The sequence below is a fragment of the Colletotrichum graminicola genome, assembly GCF_000149035.1.
Source record: "Colletotrichum graminicola M1.001 genomic scaffold supercont1.35, whole genome shotgun sequence".
Lineage (NCBI taxonomy): Eukaryota > Fungi > Ascomycota > Sordariomycetes > Glomerellales > Glomerellaceae > Colletotrichum > Colletotrichum graminicola.
This window is the reverse complement of record NW_007361039.1, coordinates 270,076-289,739: the sequence shown is the minus strand read 5'-3', so window position 1 is coordinate 289,739 and position 19,664 is coordinate 270,076. Positions and strand designations below refer to the sequence as shown.

The window sequence follows — 19,664 nt, the reverse complement described above, 5'->3', positions numbered from 1 at the left end:
TCAGGAATCGGCCTGGCAGTTGTGGGGCTTTTAGTGCGATAGAAAAAACCGGTGGGATAGTAAGGTGCGTGCCATTTGCTTTTATGCGAGGATTTCCATACGTAGTCACTTATGGAGTCGAGTATTTGGGAAAAAACGCCTCGCAGAGGTTATTTTACTCGTACAATACACGGCTGAGACGATCTGGTAGACATAAAAGGCCCTAGGGAGTAGACTCAGAACACGACCAGCACCGAGCTTCACCTTCGGCGCCGCAATCCTGATCGAAGACGACATCCTGGGGATACGGGCACAAGATCCGGCTTTGCTCAGCTCCGTCCAAGCCAGTGACCTTAATCGACGAGTGGTCCGGCGCGGTGCCGTTCTCAACCCATGCGCGCAGCTGATCAAAGAGGCTAGTCGGTTCCCCGCTTTGACGTCCGGCACAGTGGCCCATACCGGGCACCTCGAAGTGGCGGTAGAAGTCGTTTATACTTGGAATTAGGGCTGAAACTTCGTTGTAGTACTTGGAGGTGCTCCTCGAGGGGATCGTTTCATCAACCTTCACATACGTTAGTTAAAGTCATTAAAGAGGAAGAAAGAACAAAATGTGAGTAACTGCAAAGAGAAATGAAAATGCTTACAAGACCGTGGAAGGTAATGAGCTTACCACCGGCGTTTTGAAAGGCAGATAAGTCGGCGTCGTCAGTGTCGATTACTGAATTGTACCATTGCCGGCTCTGAGGAGCTAGTGAATCGAATTCAATATGGCTCAGGTTAGAGATATTGATTCCTCCACCACGTGCAACAAAGAGCGAAATCCACTCTGTGGCGATTGACAGCGGTACGCCCTGGCACGTTTCTCCTGTGCAGTTCGTCATTGCAACGCCGATAGATAGGTCGGTACCTGGGTTTAACCCAAACCACCTCTGCACGCCCTGTGCGTCGTGTCTCCCCTGCCATGTCGCGTTGACTACAGCCGCCGCAGCCGAGCCGATTGTAGGCGCTTGGGTGCAGTTGATTTGTTGGCCAACTAGGTCAAAGGGGTCAAAGCTAGCTAAGCAGTCGTTGGTCTTGCTAATGATTCCGTCGGTTATACCATCTAGCCCGTCGCAGGCGGAGACTGCTGCTGCTGTGATGGCCTGTATCTCGCACGGGTAAGGATATTCACCCAGCATGTTCATCGTCTGTTGCGGCCACAGCATGCTAGGGAAAATTTCTGTCCAGTAAATTGCCGGCGCGCCCGCTGCAATGCCGTCAAAGGCTGTTGGGTACCGCTGGGCTAGCATGAGCCCCTGCCGACCACCTTGCGAGCAGCCATTCCAGTAGGTATAATCCGGTCCGCGGCCGTAGTAGGACTTAACAAGTGCCTTTCCAATGACTGCCTGCAGTAACAACGAGGTTAACAGAAGAAGACGAGAACCTGAGAACGATCAACCACCTAATGCGTAGGTGACTGTATAGTTTGAAAAGTATAAAATATCACAGGGCTTACATACCGTATCATTCAAAGAAACTGACGCAAGGTTCTGCAGGTTGTAGAGGTTAACATTTCCGGGGCTCAGCAGCGCCCACGTAGATGGATCCTCTGCATTCCTCAGTCCAGCATCGGTTGATATTGCTGCATAGCCGTCACCCAGCGCTCCGCCCATAGCGATGTCAAATATCGAGCGTCCCGCAACCCAGCCGCCACCTCCGACGGCCTGGAGGCGCCCGTTCCAACCGTCTGGCGGAAGCCAGGCTTCAACAGCAACATTATCGCCCTGTCCTGGGTGTGTGTAGGTTACCGTCACGTTGCAGAATACGGCGTTCACCACTTCTATGGCCGGTTGAGTGAAGCGATACGTAGTAGGAACTGAAACGCTGTAGTTGGAGACTAAGTTTGCCTCCAGAGAGAGCACCTCAGCTCCAAAAAAGGAAAGGTTTCCAAAAGTCACTGGTGTACACACTGCTGTTAACATGATGAACAGATCGTGGAAGGTGTGTGAGTCTTCGGTGCGACGAGGCGGACTGTACATTTGTTTGAGTGCATATTGAAGAAACATGGCGCATTTATAGGCCTGAATGCCTCTCCCCTTCCCCCCTCTCCTTCTCTTCATTTCCTACTCTGTCGCTTCTTCTTGCAGCATCGTCGGCGTTACTCGACAGCTTTGTTGCATGGAAGGAAGGCAAATGTAGGGATGTTTAGTTATTTTGCGCAAGTTACGTGTCTTTCGGTGTAAGGAATATTAATTGCACAGCAAAAATCCACTAATTACCCGACTATCCACAGCGTACCAATTGAAGTGCCTGCTTATCGATGGATACCCGCAGGAACGCTGACAATTGATTAATCAGGATCTTAAACCTAGAATCTCGTCTTCCCGAGATAGGCTTAGGAAGGCAGATCCAATGCCAGAGGATGTTGGCTTGTAAGTACTTGATTTTGCTGCAGTTCCGCCATTGCCACTTTGGACGGAGTATTAGCCCCGCTAGGCCTCTTTTTCGCTTAGTGTGAAAACGTGAACACGGGGAGTGTAAGAGTGTGAGACCATGAGAGATGACGGCGGTTATGACAGTGCAAGAATCAGATTTTGCTCGGCCAAGCCTCTTTGAGCACGAGGTCTCTTTCGCCAAGCTAAAGAAAAGGAAAGGAAAAAGAGAGACAGAGAAAAATAAAGCTTTATGCGTAATTCCAGATACCCATGAGAGCAGCAGCACTGGTAAAGATGGCTCTAGATACTCTACTATCAAAAATACCTATCAAACGTTTCCAAGATGCCTCCTATCAGAAGAAAACTTACAGCAAGAGATCATGTTAACTAAGCTAACGTCTCAGCTATGCGTTATGAATATTAAATACGGATACACGAGTATGAATAGTGGCTACAAAAAAATAGCAGGTGGTCTGTGCTCCCGTCTGCAGTCCATGGCGCAGCTCAACCTGGCAGGTCAGTCCCCTTCCTCGCTTACTAGTATGAAGTAGTCTGACTTGGCGCAAGATGTCAGCCTCTAACTGTGGGGGGTGTGTGAGGGAAGCAATTATACCGCACTAGAATGGCGTAGCTTGCCTGCGCAAGAATGAGCAAGTTTCTGCGCCTAGTGAGCTTGTACTTTGTACCTTTGAGTCTTAGGTGGAATTCAACATGCAATGACCACGAAGAACCCCAGTCGAATGACCGGAAAGCTTCGGGCTCTCTTGCCAAGGGACAACTACCTTGAAAGGGCTAGCGGCAGTTGGCAAGTCCACTTCACCCTGATAAACCTGGTGTACGGATATACCTAGATGGACGGAGAGGCTAGAATCTAACGGTCGAGTGGAAAAGGTAGAAGATCCACGACTAAATGGGAGAAGAGATACCTTCATCACATCGACGGAACAATCGATTACTTGCCGGGTAGTATTAGCCACGACATGTGCGATGTCACCTGACCGACTTTGACACTTGTATTTCTACCCTCACTCGTAGGAACCCTTTTACTGCAATCAAGCTTCTCTTTACCTTTAGTATGACCCCTATTCGCTGTGTGCTCGAGCTCGTGAGACTTATATTATGGAATTGGCATAAGGCAACATCAATTAGTACTTTCGTTTGTTCTCTAAATTGTGAGGCTTGCACATGTGTGAAACACAAACTGAGAGAATTAAAGAACTTCTCTTAGCTATTTACAATAGTAACTCGTCTGTGGTCTCGTTGCTTTTCAGCCCTAAAAAGGAGTGATACGGCAAAACTCGTCTTTTGCCTTATTTTCAGGGCCAGTAAGCGGGCGGGCAGCCTGCTTGTTCTAGAGGTTACGAGCAGGAAGACTCTTGGTACAATCCGTCAAAGTGTTGATGTTATATACGCTTAAGAGACTTAGTCTGACGTATTCTTGGGCATAAGCCTACGTTTCGGTTAAAAAGTCAACATTATCAGTCTCAATGATGCAAGCTCACCTGATTCCAGATATCCTGGCTGCTTTGCGCGAAAACTTCGAATGTGTGCTTGGACCTTGCATCCTTTGAGAGAGCATTATCGCTCTGAAACGTGAAAACCTCTGCGGGAGCTCCTTCAAAAGTTTGCTGGTAAAATTTGAGGTCCCAAATACCCGGGGTTGTGTCCTGGGACGCGTTTGCTCTTTCTGTGTCCACAAAGCGTTCCTTACTGGCCGTATGGGCACCAATGAGAGTAACAAGGCCCTGTACCGAAATCGTTTGGTTCTTAAAGAGCGTAATGAGACTATTGACTGAATCGGATGGCGATGGAAGTAGCCCGTCAGGAGCTGGCTATGACGAATCTTGACGGCCAATCAAGGTTTTAATCCTTGGGCCTTGAGCACAAGATACCGTTGCGACATTTGCGTTGAACTGGATGAGGTCTGCGATACTGATGCCGTGCTCTTTGTACTTGTCGTACCAGACCTGGGTCTGCTGGGCAATTCTCTGCAATCCCTCGTTGCCTGAGCGTCCGATCTCTTCAGGGGCAAGAACAAGCGAGCCGTCGGCGCCACCTAGGGAGCCGGTTTCTTTGCTCCATCCGGCAGATCATGGAAGCCAAGTCGTACGGCAGATCGCGCAGGGTCAGTACATTGGCCTGATGCGCTATTATGGAAGAGAGTAACCACATCGTCCGTAATGTGCTTCCACACGCACCATTTGTCTAACTTGCACTCCTCACTGCCAAGATTGGGAGCGTTGCTGCCGTACGCATCATCAGACGTGGCAGTGCCTGAAAGGGTAAGAATATTCCTGATTTCTTGACCAACTGGACTGAGACAGCCGGAACTAGTAGAGAAGGTCCCCGATGAGCTCTCCGGGGGGCCGGGGTTCGAGAGCGTCCAAGCGTTCATGGAGTCGTGCCGCAAATCCCCCGTTTTGCATGCCAGGGTAAGCCAAAGACGTAGCAGCAAGCGTTGTGAGCAGCACAATAAGATGCGTCACGCGGGCCATCATAGAATTTAAGAGGGGCAATTTTGGATAACGATCGAAACGAGTGTAGTAGATGGTTGTAAAATGATGAGCTGGATTTTGTATTACTGCGTAACAACAAACGGTCAACTGAACACAAGGGATATTGAAAGAGGTTGTACCTCGCGCTTTCTCATGTATCTTATAGCTGGAGCCCCCTTTTCAGCTCTCATAGTCCGTTGAGGTGTGCTCATACTGTGATGAGAAAGATTCCAGCCACTGATCCAGATTCGGCCAGGTTCCTCCGCACAGGCAAAGAGCAGCTGGTCCAACTCCTTTTGGAAATCCAGTGTGGTTGGGGCAGAATCCTGTTATTCGGATTTGTTTTAGCAGATCGCCGGGGTTCGATGGTATTTTGGGAGTGACTACAATCACCTGGATTTGGCCCACGCCACCGTCCATGTGTGGTGCGACACGCAACGAAATGCATCTCTGACTTCTAGCACTAAGTACGTGTTGTAGTAGGCTTAGAGGCCTTAAAATGAAAGAAAAAAGCTGCATTTCAGCAACAAAAGGGACAGTGTTGCTACAGGACATAACCGTTGACTTCATTGCTTTGTTCCATGTCCGCTGACTAGCGAGGTAGACACCATGTATGAGAAATGGGCTTTTATGTATGTAGATGGTTAAATAGAATGCGAAGGTGTACGCAAAGATCGTAGCACAAAGTTTCAGGAATGGTTCCATATCGTTATTCTTTCGAAATGAGCCACCGGCAGATTTCCAAACCCGCCTAATTGCTGCATCTACCCATAAATAGGAGGCCAGCCGTTGCTTTTGCCGATGGCTGTTTGGTGCTTGAAAGTTTGTCTGGAGCCCGGCGCCGGTCACAAGTGAGGATAGACTGTGGAGTCCGAGGGTATAATCGCCACGTCTCGCTGTCTCCGGTTCATGCAAAATGAATTCAACGTGGAGGACCATTCCGGGCACATATTGAGGCGGTTTGATCGCTGTTGTAATAGGTCCGCAAACTGCTTGTGCGTCGCGGATAGCCATAGTCATTAATATTGGCTAGAATTGTGGTGATTAGGTTTCTTAAAGAGACATGAAAAGCTGAAGACGACATAGTTGAAGATGATTCTTTGGAGAAAATATTTCAGCGTCCAAGAGATGTGTTTAGGAGCAGCAACAGTCGAGGTTTCTATCGACTTGCCGGATGGGGAGAGGGCCTTTGTCACAATCAACAATATTCCTATATATGACATCTTAAACTATGGGGAGAAGAATATGTGGTTGTCTGCATCCTTTCGATCGTCTTTCCATGATATGACCCTGTTGTGACTACCAGGGAAGCTTTTTTTAAAGCCTAAAAACGGCGAATTACTTGTAAGAGTATCGAATCTGGTGTCGACGCTGGAAGGACTTGTGTCTGCTATACCGCATACCATCGGTTTCAAAGACACATTCGCTCACCGCGTAATGCAAGAACATTATTTGCAGAGGGTATAAGTCGACTGGAACAGAACACAAAACATGGCACACACCTCAGACAACGTTCGGGGCTACATTCGAGCAAGTATGCGCAGGTTAACCCCGCAGCTGCTGGAACATGTTGCCCAGATGACTCAGCTTTGGGCATCAAGGTAGAGTCTATCAACTCGATCTGAGAGTATCTATCAGCACGTTCTCACCCTCAAATTGCTATTTCAATCCGGGTTAGTTGTAGTGTTGATCAAAATCGTTGCACAAAGACAGTTACACACCTCTCACTAGACTCCGCCATCCTTTGCCAACTCAAGTTTCGCGCGCCTCTCCATATTACCATGGCTTCTTTCCCCAAATTGCCTAGCGCATCACAGTCCCTTCTCAAGGCCCGTCAAAGATATGTACACTCTAACAGGCAAAGCCCTCAGTCGTGTGCCCCCCACCATCTCCACGATGTAGCACCGTGGCCTCAGGGCCCTTATCCGTCGCCTCACGAGATCCTGGGAGCTGAGCCTGGCAGGCCTTACTCGAAGAAAAGTTTCCACCGGCTTGTGAAGCTGTACCATCCTGATATTTATGGTGTAAATGAGAAGGAAGTGGCCGGTATTCCGCTTGCAAAGCGGCTTGAACGCTACCGGCTCGTCATCGAGGCAAACGAAATCCTCAGCGACCCGCAGAAGCGACTGCTGTATGAAAGATACGGCCTCGGCTGGGTTTTGTCAAAGTATGGAACTCAGAGTACACCTTGCTCCCATTATTATGCCGCTAGAGGTTCCCGCACACATGGTGGCCGACCATCCGCTCAGGCCGCGCCAGAGCGGCAGTTCCCAATATTTGCCTCGAACGCGACAATTGCTATTGTTCTCGTCGCCATGGCTATGACTGGCGCCATTGTGCAGCTCGAGCGAGCCCGTAAGGCGCAGTGGGAGTTCAAGATGAGAGATGTCGCACTGCAGGAGGCGATCAGCATGGACCTCAAGGACTTAGCAGTCCGACTCGAAGGCAAACCTAGAGATACGCGAATACTGGAATTCCTGGCACGAAGGGAAATTCGAAACTGGAAAAACCGAGAGAATCCATTCTTAGGGTTTGACCCCAGTGAAAACATTTGCCGTCATTGATTGCAGGATGCAATGGAGCTGGTGGTGCCTGATTGGATTCACTTGGTTCAGCAGAGCGTCAGTCAGGTAGCCCGCAAGGCCATTCAGTTTTCTTACAAATAGCGTGTTCCTCCGACCCTGATTCTGTCTCTGATAGCCCGAAGCCCGTTTTCATTGCTATCACTGATTTATGCTACACTTTGAAATGTTGCCATAGCTTACAAAAGCCCTATAAGTCCTCTCCAAGCGGCACCTTGAGACACACACCAACGAGCCGCCCGGAGCAACCCAAGCTCATTCAAGTTTCTCTACGCTCCAAGGAAGAGTAACAATAGGTTGGGTTACTGCAACAAAAATCTATATGTGGTTAGAGAATTACTCACTATGCCATTGACTATGCATGAGGCCGATAGCAGGGACTTAAGTTTCTGTTCCTCTGGCGTTATCATGAAGCATATACACATGTACGGGGGAGGACTAACTGCAGATGCTGAAAAGCATGCTTTCGTTCAGGGTTATTGTAGCATTTCTTTCTATCACGTTATTAGTGGTTGGTGTCTTTCGGATACTCGAGGCCTGAAGAAATTTCCTGTTGATGAGCGGAATGTTTTTCTGTTTATTCGACTGCACATGTATGGGAAGTCCACCCGTTGAAGCGTTATTAAAAAAGACCCCTTATTCGCCACCACCAGCTGAAGCAGTTCTCCTCAAAGCAGACCTCGTGACCGGAACGTTGACATTGTCGAACAGCGGCTCTGGCGTCGTCTGACAAGCCTCCTGGCCCACATACCATTACAAACATAGCGCCGATCTGGTTCTCAACCTCCTCTTGTAAAAGCTTCATGATGTCGGGTCGCTTGTAAAAGTAAGAAATGACGGTTTCGGAGTTGGAAATATCCGGGCTGGGCAGGTGCCGTTGCTGAATGAGCTCGCGAGTGACAAACAATTTAACCGTCAACAATGCCGAGCAGTTGGGCAACTTCAGGATCTCAGCAAGCCAGGGCCGAACCCACATGACAGCATCGTAGTTTCAGATGACCCAAACGAGGACAATCCGCCGAGTTGCCGTCGTCTGTGAGTTGAAACCAAGAACAAGTCTTCGAGCGTACCCAATCTGATGTGTGATGCCGCTTGCACCGGCGATGAGAACGACGTGGCCGTAACTGTCGAGTGAGGTGTGACCACCGTATGGCCCTTTGAACGTTGCGTTCGTCGTTAACACCCCTCCAGATGCCGAGACCCGGTTGAACAAATCACGGGTAAAGCCTTGCTGAGCACAGACGATGAAAGAGACCACGGTGGTTATCTTTCTTTGTGAAAATCCCCTTGCCGTTGGATACAGACGGTGTTCAACCCAAGCCATAGAGAATGGATGGGTCTCCCGAAATTTGACTGCGCCAAGGCGAATGTAGGCATGCGTACCCGGCTTTATGTCGACGCGGCACGGAAGATTCATCGTGATGCGACACATATTGCTAGTTCCTTCGATGGTCTCTATGTCGGTTATGGTCCGCCCCTGGCGGGTGAGGCTGTACCGCACAAGCCTGAGGGCCCTCAAAAGACGCTCCACAGCCCACAGAACAGCCGCCGCAATGTTCCATGGCGTATGAGGTAGATCAAATCCGGATAGTTTGCAGTGGGCGATGGTGGATCCGATGATGATGGTTGCGAGCAGGATGTGAATGTTGACCAAAGCCTCATAGCATGCGGCGCGGACCGGGGGGAGCGACAGAACCAGTATCAACGCAAGCGCGACCCATCCCACGAAGCCGGCTCTGATGAAATCATGGTGAACTACCTTTACCCCGACACTTGACCAGCCCTTATCGGCGACGTGAACAACCGCCCAGACAATGCCGTGTAAAAGGATCTCCAAAACAACAGTTCTACCAGCATAGAATGTTAGACCAGGACTGTTACTAGCTCACTGCTGCTGAAGGTGATATTGTAAGCAGAAACGACCACAAGGACGCACCAATCCAGCGATGAAGCATGATGCAGTCGTCGTAATTCAACCGCAACCAAACCGTTATGGGGTTGTCGTGCCCTATTAGAAGGACCAGCGGGACCATGTTCGCCACCGCCAGTGTACCGGTTCGTCCACGAATCTCAGCGAGGAGTTAGTCAACGTTGCTTTTACCAAAGTTAACGGCAAACATATATGCAATGTTGCTAGCTGCATAGAACAAGAGGAATATGGCGTGGCTGCGTGTCGACAAGCTTCCAAACCAATGTAGTCGGCGTGCCCGCCGCAAGCTGAACAAGGGAGCATACAGAAACCGTCGCTTCACGCCCGGGACCCAGGGAAACACAGGTCTAACCCAGGCATCTTGGTGGGTCTCTTTGGGTGCCTCTGCGAGGGCGATCCTTCGCCTCGAGTTTGTCTGATGGAGCACGAGCTGAACAGAAACAACGATGCTTGTTAGTAATCCGAGACTAGCCCAGAGAATCTGCACGAAAGCGATATTATCAGACTGGTTGACTCCGTGGAGGCCCTCGTCGTAGGGGTCGATTAGTGAATCTTCGAAGTGGAAGTCAACGGCTTCCATCCTTTCCGCGGCGTTGAGTTCCTACAGAAAACTGAGAGGTGTGCTGCTCCCACAAGATAACGCAGCAGTCCAGGTGAACTTGCATGTAGCAACAATGAATCCCAAGGTTTAATATAGATCGTTTGCTCGCACTTTACTCAAGCTGGGCTGAAAGCCGCAGCAGCCATAATCCGCGCGTCTGTTCGCAGTCGTCCCTGCCAAGGGGGAAAATCGACCAATTCTGGCGCGAGAGAGTTCCTTCGGCCGAAACTGACATGGTCCTTGGCAACGAGCCATCAGACAAGCTGATAATGCCCCCCCCCCTGACAACCCGAGAGTACTGTGCACAATAACCAATAGGGGCCTGTGTAGAGTTAAGCTGACAATAGATATAGTTATAGCTAATAGATAAGGGTATAGATAGAAGGAAAAAGGGGAAACAGAGGTAAAAAACAGAGGTAAAAAGAGGAAATAGAGGTAAAAAAACAGAGGTAAAAAATAGAGGTAAAAAACAAAAGGAATAGTCTTAGCTTATCTTAACCTAAAGCGCAGTAGAGGAAGCAGGGTAAGATAGACTATTTTAACCCTCCCTAGTAGAGCTATTTTAGAATTACCTAAAGAAAAAGTTAGAAAAAGCTAAAGTTAGACCTAAAGCCTTTAGATTATTAGGAGCACTACTTACTACTAGACTATATAATATAAGAAGAATAAAAATTCCTATTTTCTCTAGACCTATAGACCCTTTTTATATATATAGATATATCTATTAGCTAGAACCCTATTACCTACTCTACTATTAGCTTAACTCTACACAGGCCCCTATTGGTTATCGTGCACAGTACTCTCAGGTTGTCAGGGGGGGGGGGGGGGGGGGGGGGGCATTATCAGCTTGTCTGTAGACTCCTCAGCAATGAACCACTCGTTTTTTAACACCATGTTCTTTCCCCGCCACGCCCTCTCTTACCCCCTGGCTTGTGCTCCTAGCTTAGGCGCTTGAAGGTGTAGTACGTATGAGATGTACATTTCAATACCCCTCAACCGGATGTCCGAAGAGCTTTGTGCGCTCGGCTCCTAAAATCGTATCGCCCAGTGAGACATCGAGAGATTTTGAGGTTATTGGCGCAGGTGTCATTAATGCAGGCTTCTGGTTTTGTTGGACTGAACTGCAAAGACTTCGTGTTGCGATGTTGAAACCAACACTTCGAGCGTAGGGCATTGTCGGTATCATCACCGGCGCATGTATTAGAGTTGGCCGTTTGACGGTAAAACCTACCTTCAACTTGTTTCACGGCCCAAAAACCTCTCTCGACCGTCATCAATCACCAGTATGGAACTTTGCAAGGATGTAACACCGTAATAGAGCTTAGAGACTCATCTCTTGTTGGAAAGCAAAGCACGCAATCAAGTACACCTCCACTTTATTGCCACTGCCCACCTAGCTATATCAGGATGATACAGCCGGCGCAATTGGTCACTGTGCGGCATAGCTATATAGTGCAGAACAAGGGATAATAATGCCGGAATCAGACCACTTCTAAATAAGAGTAACAGAATGTACCTCATATTAGACTTGAGATAACAAGTCGTACTTACCATTAATTATTGGTTCAAATAGGTGGAACTATAATGAGAGCAGTTGAAAGGATGATTAGTGCAAGGCTGTTATAAATTAGCACAAAATGGTCTCATAACCACCCACCAAGAAATTGACGCTAGACTGGGAGGCTATAATTTCAACATCTTACAACGGCCTTAAATTGGTCAAGTACGACAAAGAGCTATTGTTGACAGAAATACATCTTGAAGTTGCTCAACTCTCCGCGACTAAGGAAGGGAACAATCAGTTCAAACTCGAGATCAACGAAGAAAAACTCTCAAAGACGAACTTAGATACCGTTTACCTCTATCTCTTTGCCACGGATACCATCACCGCAGATCCGGTGGATCCACGGTGAATCGGCCGCAGATATTCCGGCCATTTCGGCGTTAATCCATACCGCCGATATCCAGGCGATGATCAACATCGCAACAGAATCACTTTGGTGAGACTTATGTCCAAAAAAAAAAAGACATCGAATCAGGCGGCGTGTTTGACTTTGACACCCAAACCATCGTCGATGACAACCCAAGTCTTTTGCAGGCTCTTCTTCACTGGCTTTGGATCGTTAAAGATCTCTTCAAGCTCTTCCAAAGTCCTCTCCTTCGTCTCCACACAGTACATGTACATCAGGCCAAGATGGATAAAATGCAGAACCAGAAAGATGGTGTAGGTTTTCCACCCAATGTGTTTGAGGGCCACAGAAGTTCCATAGGTATTGATGAAGCTGGCGACGCCGGAGATAAAGCCCTTGGCACCCATGCCCTTGGCGCGGATCACGTTGTTGAGAATTTCAGCCGGGTACAAAGCTTGCAGTGGGGTCCAGCAGAATGACCAGAAGATGCCGTAAGTGAATACCATGGCGATGAACGCATATGATTGTGCTGTAGGAATGGTGCTTCCACTTTTGTCGAACTGCTCGGCCCTTGCAGCAAGCACATTGATTGGAATGTACACCAAGCCGGTGAGTAGAGTGCCCCATAAGAATAGAGGACGTCGGCCGACCTTGTCGACAAAGAACGATCCAAAGATACCGGCGATGAAGGATGTGACGGTATTAAGTCCATTAATAAGTAGCTGCCGACTGGAATCTTTGATGCCAACACCCTGAACCATTACTAGGAAATAGTTAGTCAGATCGCATGAAAACTTGTATAGTCAACAAAAAGCAAGGTAGTGGGTATTCCAGGGAAGAATCTGCGGAAGAAAGTTTGGAACTACCTGGCAACTATTCAACATTAGCTTGAAGGGATCCACATGATGAGGAGGTAGGAATCGGAAAATACATAGTAAGAAATAACGCTGCCACCGATGAACATAGCCATCACTGCAACGAGCATAATGAGCCACATTCGGTACAAGTTTGGCCTGTTGTCGACAAGGGCTTTGTAGTTCCAGTTATTGCTCTTTAGCTCAATCTCAGCCGCTAGAGAATCTTGAATTTCATCAAGCTCAAGCTTGACGAGAGCCGAATTAATATTTCCATTACCATGGTACTTGGTCAATATGGCCGTTGCCCTCTCTTTTTGGCCCTGCGCCCAGAGCCAGCGCGGACTTTCGGGGAGAAACCAAACCACAGACAGGACAATGGTTGCCGGTGTGAGCTGGATAATGTAAGGGATGCGCCACGACCAATCGTTTGGAATGAAATTGGTGCCAAAACAGGTCCATGCAGCCACTGTGAAGATTTAGCCACGGGAAGGTTTGGATATGGTACGCTGGATTGGAGGCAAGACTTACTGTTCGCACCGATGTACCAGCCTAGGACATTGTATAATCCGCCGGCCAGACCTCGCCACGTTGGGTAGGCCATCTCGACAAGAAACACGGGCGCAGAAGTCGCGCACATGGGGGTTCCGACGCCGACTATGAAGCGGCCAATGAAAAATTGGGGGAGCTGATAGCTGCTAGCCTGGAGGACAGACCCGATGACAATCGAACATGCGCCGCAGAACATGCTGGCGCGGCGGCCCCATCGATCCATGAAATAGCCGCAACCCAAACTGCCGACAATGTTGCCGACGGTGTAGATGGAGAAGACCGCACCGTTCAGCTCACCGGTCGTGCCGATCTTGAAGCGGTCCTGGAAAGGGCCCATGGCGTTGATGGCGCTCATGACAGATCCATCATAGCCGTTCATGACACCATCTGTGTTGCGAGTCGTCAGCTGGGGTTATTCGCCGAATACAAAAAAGCACAGTGAGTGGCATGCTGCATACTCAGTACACACAACGCCATCATGGCATACAGCTTAAACTGGCTGAGAGACCTGTAATTGGGCTGATCCTTGGCGATTGCATCGGCGAGTGCGACCGACTGAACGTTAGCTTGCTTTCCATGGCGGTTGGTTAATTTATCGCTGTGATTGTTGTCAAGAGCTGAGGTTGTGGCTTCAATATGATAATCTGTGGTTGAGGCGCGCTTCTCCATGATGAGGACAGCTAGGCTGGTCTCAGAACCTACTGGTATATGTAAAGAACGTGCATCCGTTCTCAAAACGTATGGCTCCACCCCGCGGTATTTATAAAGACGAGACAGGAGCGTACAACATTCGCCAAGGTCCAAGTAGGTTTTCAGGGGTTCCATTCCATAACTATGAGATTCCTCAGAATGATCATAAAAAGCCAACCACATCCAAGAGTGTGGCAGCCCTCAAGTTTCCACCCCCGCTTCCATCAGATTCACCCCGCATTCACCACGCATTCACCCCTTGCGGAGGTCGAGAGAATCGGGTTCATGTAGTTGTAGACACGGGAACATATAAAATGTCTGCCAAGATGGGAATATAAAACCCCGTTCTTGATAACCAACACGCCAAGATATCGGTTTAAAAGGCTCAGAAGTCGGCTGACCATATACCGAGGCACACGGTCTGATACTAACTATGAAGCCTGCATGACAATCGAATTACTGTGGATTTATTGGACACAATGATGCGCCAGCAAGCGGGGAAATGAATTATTCGTCTGGCAGTAAACCACTACTCATTCTTTCATAATCGCGGCCCGTTTCCACCAATAACGATTTCGCTTTGCCGCCTTGCCGCCTTGCCTCGAGTGCCACGAGTTTGGCTTGTTTGCCTCACCGAAATCGTCTCATGCGCCATTGTTGCTCATCCAAGAACACATAACAATGTGCCTGCTTGACCCGTCATTATGATTCCTAGTTCTCGATATCAGGCTCAAAAGTGCTTGTCTAAATGGGTAAGTTAGAGCAAACATGGATGAACCCTTGATAGTTTGTATGCAGTGTTTAGAATCCGGCCAAGCTAAAAACCACATCAAAAAAAGCAGCATAGAGATATCATCGCCGCCGCCCCAGACTATCACAGATTAGATCACATCATGGATGGCCATTCTTCTAAGTTGAAGGTCCACCAGGCAGCTTGGGTGCGGTGATACGGTCCATTAACTTTGGTCAAAGTCTGGGGGAAATCAAAGTATGTTCAGGAGCATTTTCGGAGAAATGTCAGGAGAGTGATGTCGGAGAAAGCGCACGAAAATCTTTTCGGAGAAAGACAGGGCTTGAATATATAATGAATTACGAAAAGATTTCAAAGATCCAATTCTATAATATTTCTTCTGACAAGGAACAGCTCGACTAAGATACAGAAGCAACAAACCCGCAGCCGGACGTCATTTACGGTCCCTTTCTTTCCCAAACTTTGAAAATGGGTGTGGATTTGACGAGCATGGGGTTTCCGAAGACAAATTCAGTTGGAAACTGCAGCATCGAAAAGATCCCTGCTGTACTTGAAGAAACCGTTCCTATGGATGAACTCGTCAAGATCAAGTGCGACCAACAACACCGACGCTTCATATGTCTACATGGAGACCAACAAGTCACAACCACATGCCCCGAATGCCGTGGTCGCGTTGTCGAAATGGCCAAGATCTTTCTCAAGACTTGTCCTGGCGACTGGAACTCAGGCCCAGGCGACTACGTTCTCAATTCTCTGCGAGATACGGTAGCGAATGAAAGAGCTTCCACCGATGGAATGGACATCGCCTCCATGATTAGTTTCCGCTGGAAGATGACACATCTGGCGGACCACATTGTGGAAAAGCTCCAACTCGCCATCCCCAGCAACACGCCGTGTCTGCTGTGGAGCAAACGCAATTGGCAGGAAGATCGTAGAAGAAGGCTTGGCGAGACGGTGTTCGATAACAAGTGGGACTGCATCTGGAGACGGTTCATCGACGGACATCTAATGCCTCGACCGTCCGTCGAGCAGGGTCCCGAGTTCATTCGATTTCAGCAATATCTCGTGGCAGCAATTCGAGATAGCGTCTCATCCAAGGAGGATAGCGATGAGCTGGTGAATAAAATACTGATGCTGACAGAAGAGGCTAAAGCATCTGATCAAGAACTCAGGCAAGGAGTTCTGGATAAGCGTAGTGTCTTCAAGGACCCATTCAAGAATCAACAGGCCTGTTCACTGCGATGAAAGATGAAGCCTCTCTTGTCATTGCCAAATTTGTAACGAAGTCAAGGAGTTGGTAAAATGATTCTCGCTACAGTCCCAGAACAAAGTCATGAGGACTCAAGAAGGAGAGTGAGGAAGGATAAGCGGTTTTCAATTGGGCTATATGGCTCCTTTGTCTTAAGATCGGCTGCTAAGAGTCATTTTGCGTTTGAGAAGGCGATGAGTTACATCAGTACTACAGCAGAAGTTGAGTAATATCTTATCCAACGAACGACGAGAAAGGTTACCAAGAAGTAAGAAAACCGAGGGTCCTGGTCATTTGATAGGAAGCTCAGGGTAAAGAGAAAGCCTTTTCTAGATTGATCGTATTCACGGTAATAGTAATTTCTCCAAGAATTTCTTCAATGATCCGGGACGTGTAAAATGGCTTGTGATGTCTAGGCTGTGCTCGCTCACAGGGGATGATAAGTAGCCGATCACCGTCGGCTGGACTGAGAGAAACAAGAACCCCACGGACCCTTCCCGCAGTCATCGGCAGGGCATAAGGGTCAGATCAGTGGGGTTATCTGCATTGTACATCCATATCCCCTGTTATTGGATAGCCATGTAAACTGACGCCCATCACCATACTTGATAGTGTGTCATGCACTACAAGGCATTCCTGATCCCATTCTCCGGGCAGTTTTTGACGGTCGTGGAAATGAAGTTGATTACGCGCTCCGTGATACAGCGAGAACGCCATATTTTTATTTTATTTTTGGACGGATTGACAAGCTTCATCAGCTGGCAGTTGGTGGTAGGACGGATCGTACCTGTGCTGTCAATGCCCACCCGCGTCGAATCCTACGAACCATACGGATGCAGCGATCTCACTCATCCACAAGTCGAAGTACGAAAAGGACGATAACCGGAAAACCAATGAATATTTGCAAAAATGCACGCATGGTATCTTGGGTATTTTTTCTTACAACTCCTCATCAGGAAAAGTATTGATGCAAATGCCTTTCGCCTAGAATCGTGCCAGAACTTAGAAGCAGTAACTAAGCTCATTTCGCATAATCATGGGTTCCTTTTCCCCATGCTATCGTCCACTCTGGTAAATAACGCCTATATCGGGCCTCTCACGCGATTCATGCATATCGGTTATCCATTTCGTAGCGCGGTGCATTCGCATCGGATGGCTTCGTGGGCTCGTTTGCGGTGTACGCCCCGGTGTATGCAGAGGGCTGGTTGGCGTGGTTGGCGGGCGCGTAGCCTTTCTTGTACTTATGGTAGACGATACTGGAGTAAATGAGGAGACCGAGGAAGGAGGCGCTGGTGGAGAGAGAAGAATTAATTTCGTGACGCTCAGTCTACAAATCACAATCGACCGGGTCGACTTACAAAACGACGATGGCGATGATGAACCCAAGCGGACTCCTGATGCCTACTACGGCCAGGATGAGAAGAACCAGCCACACCGTTGTTTGAATGACATTGGAAATGAGGAAAAAGCGAGGGCTTAGTGTACGTCGGGAGCGCTTGACGATACAGATAATGTCGAGGATGAGGCAGCAGACGACTATTACGAGAATGACGACGAGGACGGCAATGACAGTGGTTGATGTTGATCCGCCATCAAACAGCGCGTTCTTGTTGGCCGAGGCATAGGCGGCTGCAGCGGAGTAGATGATGATGTAGAAGAGCATGATCGCGATGCGGATGACCCAGAAAGGGATGAGCACGCGCTTCAGGAATGGCGAGCTATCGCCGACAATGTACGGTTGAGTCATCTTGCTGTGCGGTTGAGTATTGGGTTGTCGCAACTGGCGATGTAGAGACGATGTTGTCTTTGAGTATTTGGCGTGGTCAGCTTCAACTCTTGATAGATGATAACGAGAGACCTGGGTTCCCTGAGTAAATAAAATTCAACCTTGCAGGATCGCATCCCTTGAACGTCCCCTAGCTTAGCGCCGTATAGGTCTCGTTGAATGTATTCGTTGGACGCCACAGCCCCTTTACCGCGCCGCACAACCCATGTCGACACAGCCCTGTCCCAAGCGCCCATACTTGTGCATCTTTAATTGGTATACATAGTAGTCTTCAGGCAGCTGTTAAAAACGCATCTCCGGCCCACTCTGATGGAAGTATTGCTGCCTGTTGTGGGGTGAGATTTGGGGGTAGCGAGGGCGGAGGGCTGACGCTTGGCAACCGGACTGAATTGTTGGTCCTCAGATCGGCATTCGTCGTCTTGTCTGAGGTCATTTACATGCTGCAACTCATTCATCGCCCATGAGGCGATGTGGTAGTGTCTTCCGATAGGTAGATGTAGCTCTCCCTCTACTGTGAACACAGCCAGCATCTTGGCTTGCAGCTCGGCTGCCCGCGGATTAATCGTAGCGCCACATTACGCGTAGGAGCCAAAGACATAGGTAGATCCTTTCTCGTTTGACAATCATTACCTTGATTATCCAAGAACCGTCATGTTGCATCTTGTGGCACGCACCGCACGTTGCAGGGCATGTTTGCATAATACCACCAGTACTTGTGTGTTATCAAGGAAGGCAGTAGAGTCCGATTATTAAAAATACAGACAAATATCGCTCATGCAATTGGCCGAAGTGCTCCCACAGATTGATCACGCATGAAACCATGTTTTCTGGAATACTGGAAGATGTAACAGATGCCAGTGTATTCTAGCATAATGATGCTGCTTCTGAAGAAACTAGGACATATGCAAGTCGGAATCAGTGCAAGTCAGTCCTTGAATGGAAGCGTATATAGCCCAAGCCAATGGAAATCGCTTCGGCTTTGGTATCTTTGTGAGACGCCTCGTAATTCTGGGAGGATTTGCATTATCTAATTACAGCGCCCCCCACGCGACCATCCCACAGTATGCTTCTATCACAGGAGGCTTATGTTGGTGTGGCGCACGTCATCAGCCATGCCATGTGCTATATCAGGCCCCTTTATATGGGCCATCATCACGTGTGATTGTACGTCTTGACCGGATTGAGATGGGTTCTAGAGGAAGCATTCGCTTTATTTTTCCAAGACAGAAACCAGTTTGAAAGAAAATAATCTTGCCCTTCCGAAAAAAGAAATGGCTAGTATTCTTCTATCAAAAGGGCTTTCTCTAGCTCTAGAGAGCCAGTTCAGAAGGGAGTTAGAATCTTTTAAAGCTACCTGAGAATTCTGAGACACCTGCAAACTTAAAAACCTGGCAATAAAACTAAAAGCTTGTCGAAATACACAATCATTTCATGAGATGTGGCCATGATTTCACGGCGAACAAATTATAGGCCACTATGTGCTGAAGTAGCTGCGGTCTGGTGCTTGGCCTCCCTCTAAAGGCACTACCTGCCTGAATTACTGTCCATGTAGTAAGCGTCCCACGAAAACCAATCAAATGTGGCGTCAAATGCCCTCTTCCGACCTCGAGAGCCCTCGGGTGCTAGTGTTGTCGTGGCGGAATCGGTTGAGTTGGCCGAAACCCCTTCATTCTGTAGTTCTCTCTCCATGAATAGGCCAGCAGTGAACGTGTCAGCTGGGAGCCAGTTGAGTAGCTTCTCGATTTCCACATCGTCTCCAAGAACAGGTCCATCTTCATGCTGGGTCCATCTTAAGGCTCCATGGTTTTCTTGTGACGTACTTTCTGCACCTTGACCCACCATTGTCTGTGTGGGCAACGATGATATACTGG

The 19,664-nt window shown here is 48.5% G+C and overlaps 8 protein-coding genes across 8 annotated transcripts; 2 read left to right on the top strand and 6 right to left on the bottom strand.

Moving 5' to 3' along the window:
- Window positions 1–202: 202 nt before the first annotated feature.
- On the bottom strand, window positions 203–1,940 carry GLRG_08017 (tannase and feruloyl esterase; the record flags this gene model as incomplete). The annotated part of the gene is made up of 3 exons (XM_008098702.1): window positions 203–541; window positions 624–1,364; window positions 1,479–1,940. 3 exons carry the CDS (start codon window positions 1,938–1,940, stop codon window positions 203–205), a joined length of 1,542 nt encoding a protein of 513 aa, XP_008096893.1.
- A 1,804-nt stretch (window positions 1,941–3,744) lies between these two features.
- GLRG_08016 (peroxidase manganese-dependent 1) lies at window positions 3,745–4,788 on the bottom strand (the record flags this gene model as incomplete). The annotated part of the gene is made up of 4 exons (XM_008098701.1): window positions 3,745–3,843; window positions 3,896–4,138; window positions 4,286–4,449; window positions 4,527–4,788. The coding sequence occupies 4 exons, from the start codon at window positions 4,786–4,788 to the stop codon at window positions 3,745–3,747; spliced, it is 768 nt and encodes a 255-aa protein (XP_008096892.1).
- Window positions 4,789–6,669: 1,881 nt separating this feature from the next.
- On the top strand, window positions 6,670–7,452 carry GLRG_08015 (DnaJ domain-containing protein; the record flags this gene model as incomplete). The annotated part of the gene is made up of 1 exon (XM_008098700.1): window positions 6,670–7,452. One exon carries the CDS (start codon window positions 6,670–6,672, stop codon window positions 7,450–7,452), a length of 783 nt encoding a protein of 260 aa, XP_008096891.1.
- Window positions 7,453–8,092: 640 nt separating this feature from the next.
- Window positions 8,093–8,446, bottom strand: GLRG_08014 (uncharacterized protein; the record flags this gene model as incomplete). Its single annotated transcript, XM_008098699.1, has 1 exon — window positions 8,093–8,446. One exon carries the CDS (start codon window positions 8,444–8,446, stop codon window positions 8,093–8,095), a length of 354 nt encoding a protein of 117 aa, XP_008096890.1.
- A 15-nt stretch (window positions 8,447–8,461) lies between these two features.
- GLRG_08013 (ferric reductase like transmembrane component) lies at window positions 8,462–9,980 on the bottom strand (the record flags this gene model as incomplete). The annotated part of the gene is made up of 3 exons (XM_008098698.1): window positions 8,462–9,344; window positions 9,407–9,539; window positions 9,572–9,980. 3 exons carry the CDS (start codon window positions 9,978–9,980, stop codon window positions 8,462–8,464), a joined length of 1,425 nt encoding a protein of 474 aa, XP_008096889.1.
- A 2,056-nt stretch (window positions 9,981–12,036) lies between these two features.
- Window positions 12,037–13,986, bottom strand: GLRG_08012 (uncharacterized protein; the record flags this gene model as incomplete). The annotated part of the gene is made up of 5 exons (XM_008098697.1): window positions 12,037–12,674; window positions 12,778–12,784; window positions 12,843–13,234; window positions 13,297–13,704; window positions 13,776–13,986. 5 exons carry the CDS (start codon window positions 13,984–13,986, stop codon window positions 12,037–12,039), a joined length of 1,656 nt encoding a protein of 551 aa, XP_008096888.1.
- Window positions 13,987–15,226: 1,240 nt separating this feature from the next.
- Window positions 15,227–16,003, top strand: GLRG_08011 (uncharacterized protein; the record flags this gene model as incomplete). Its single annotated transcript, XM_008098696.1, has 1 exon — window positions 15,227–16,003. One exon carries the CDS (start codon window positions 15,227–15,229, stop codon window positions 16,001–16,003), a length of 777 nt encoding a protein of 258 aa, XP_008096887.1.
- A 1,109-nt stretch (window positions 16,004–17,112) lies between these two features.
- On the bottom strand, window positions 17,113–17,754 carry GLRG_08010 (uncharacterized protein; the record flags this gene model as incomplete). The annotated part of the gene is made up of 2 exons (XM_008098695.1): window positions 17,113–17,296; window positions 17,366–17,754. The coding sequence occupies 2 exons, from the start codon at window positions 17,752–17,754 to the stop codon at window positions 17,113–17,115; spliced, it is 573 nt and encodes a 190-aa protein (XP_008096886.1).
- Window positions 17,755–19,664: the final 1,910 nt, after the last annotated feature.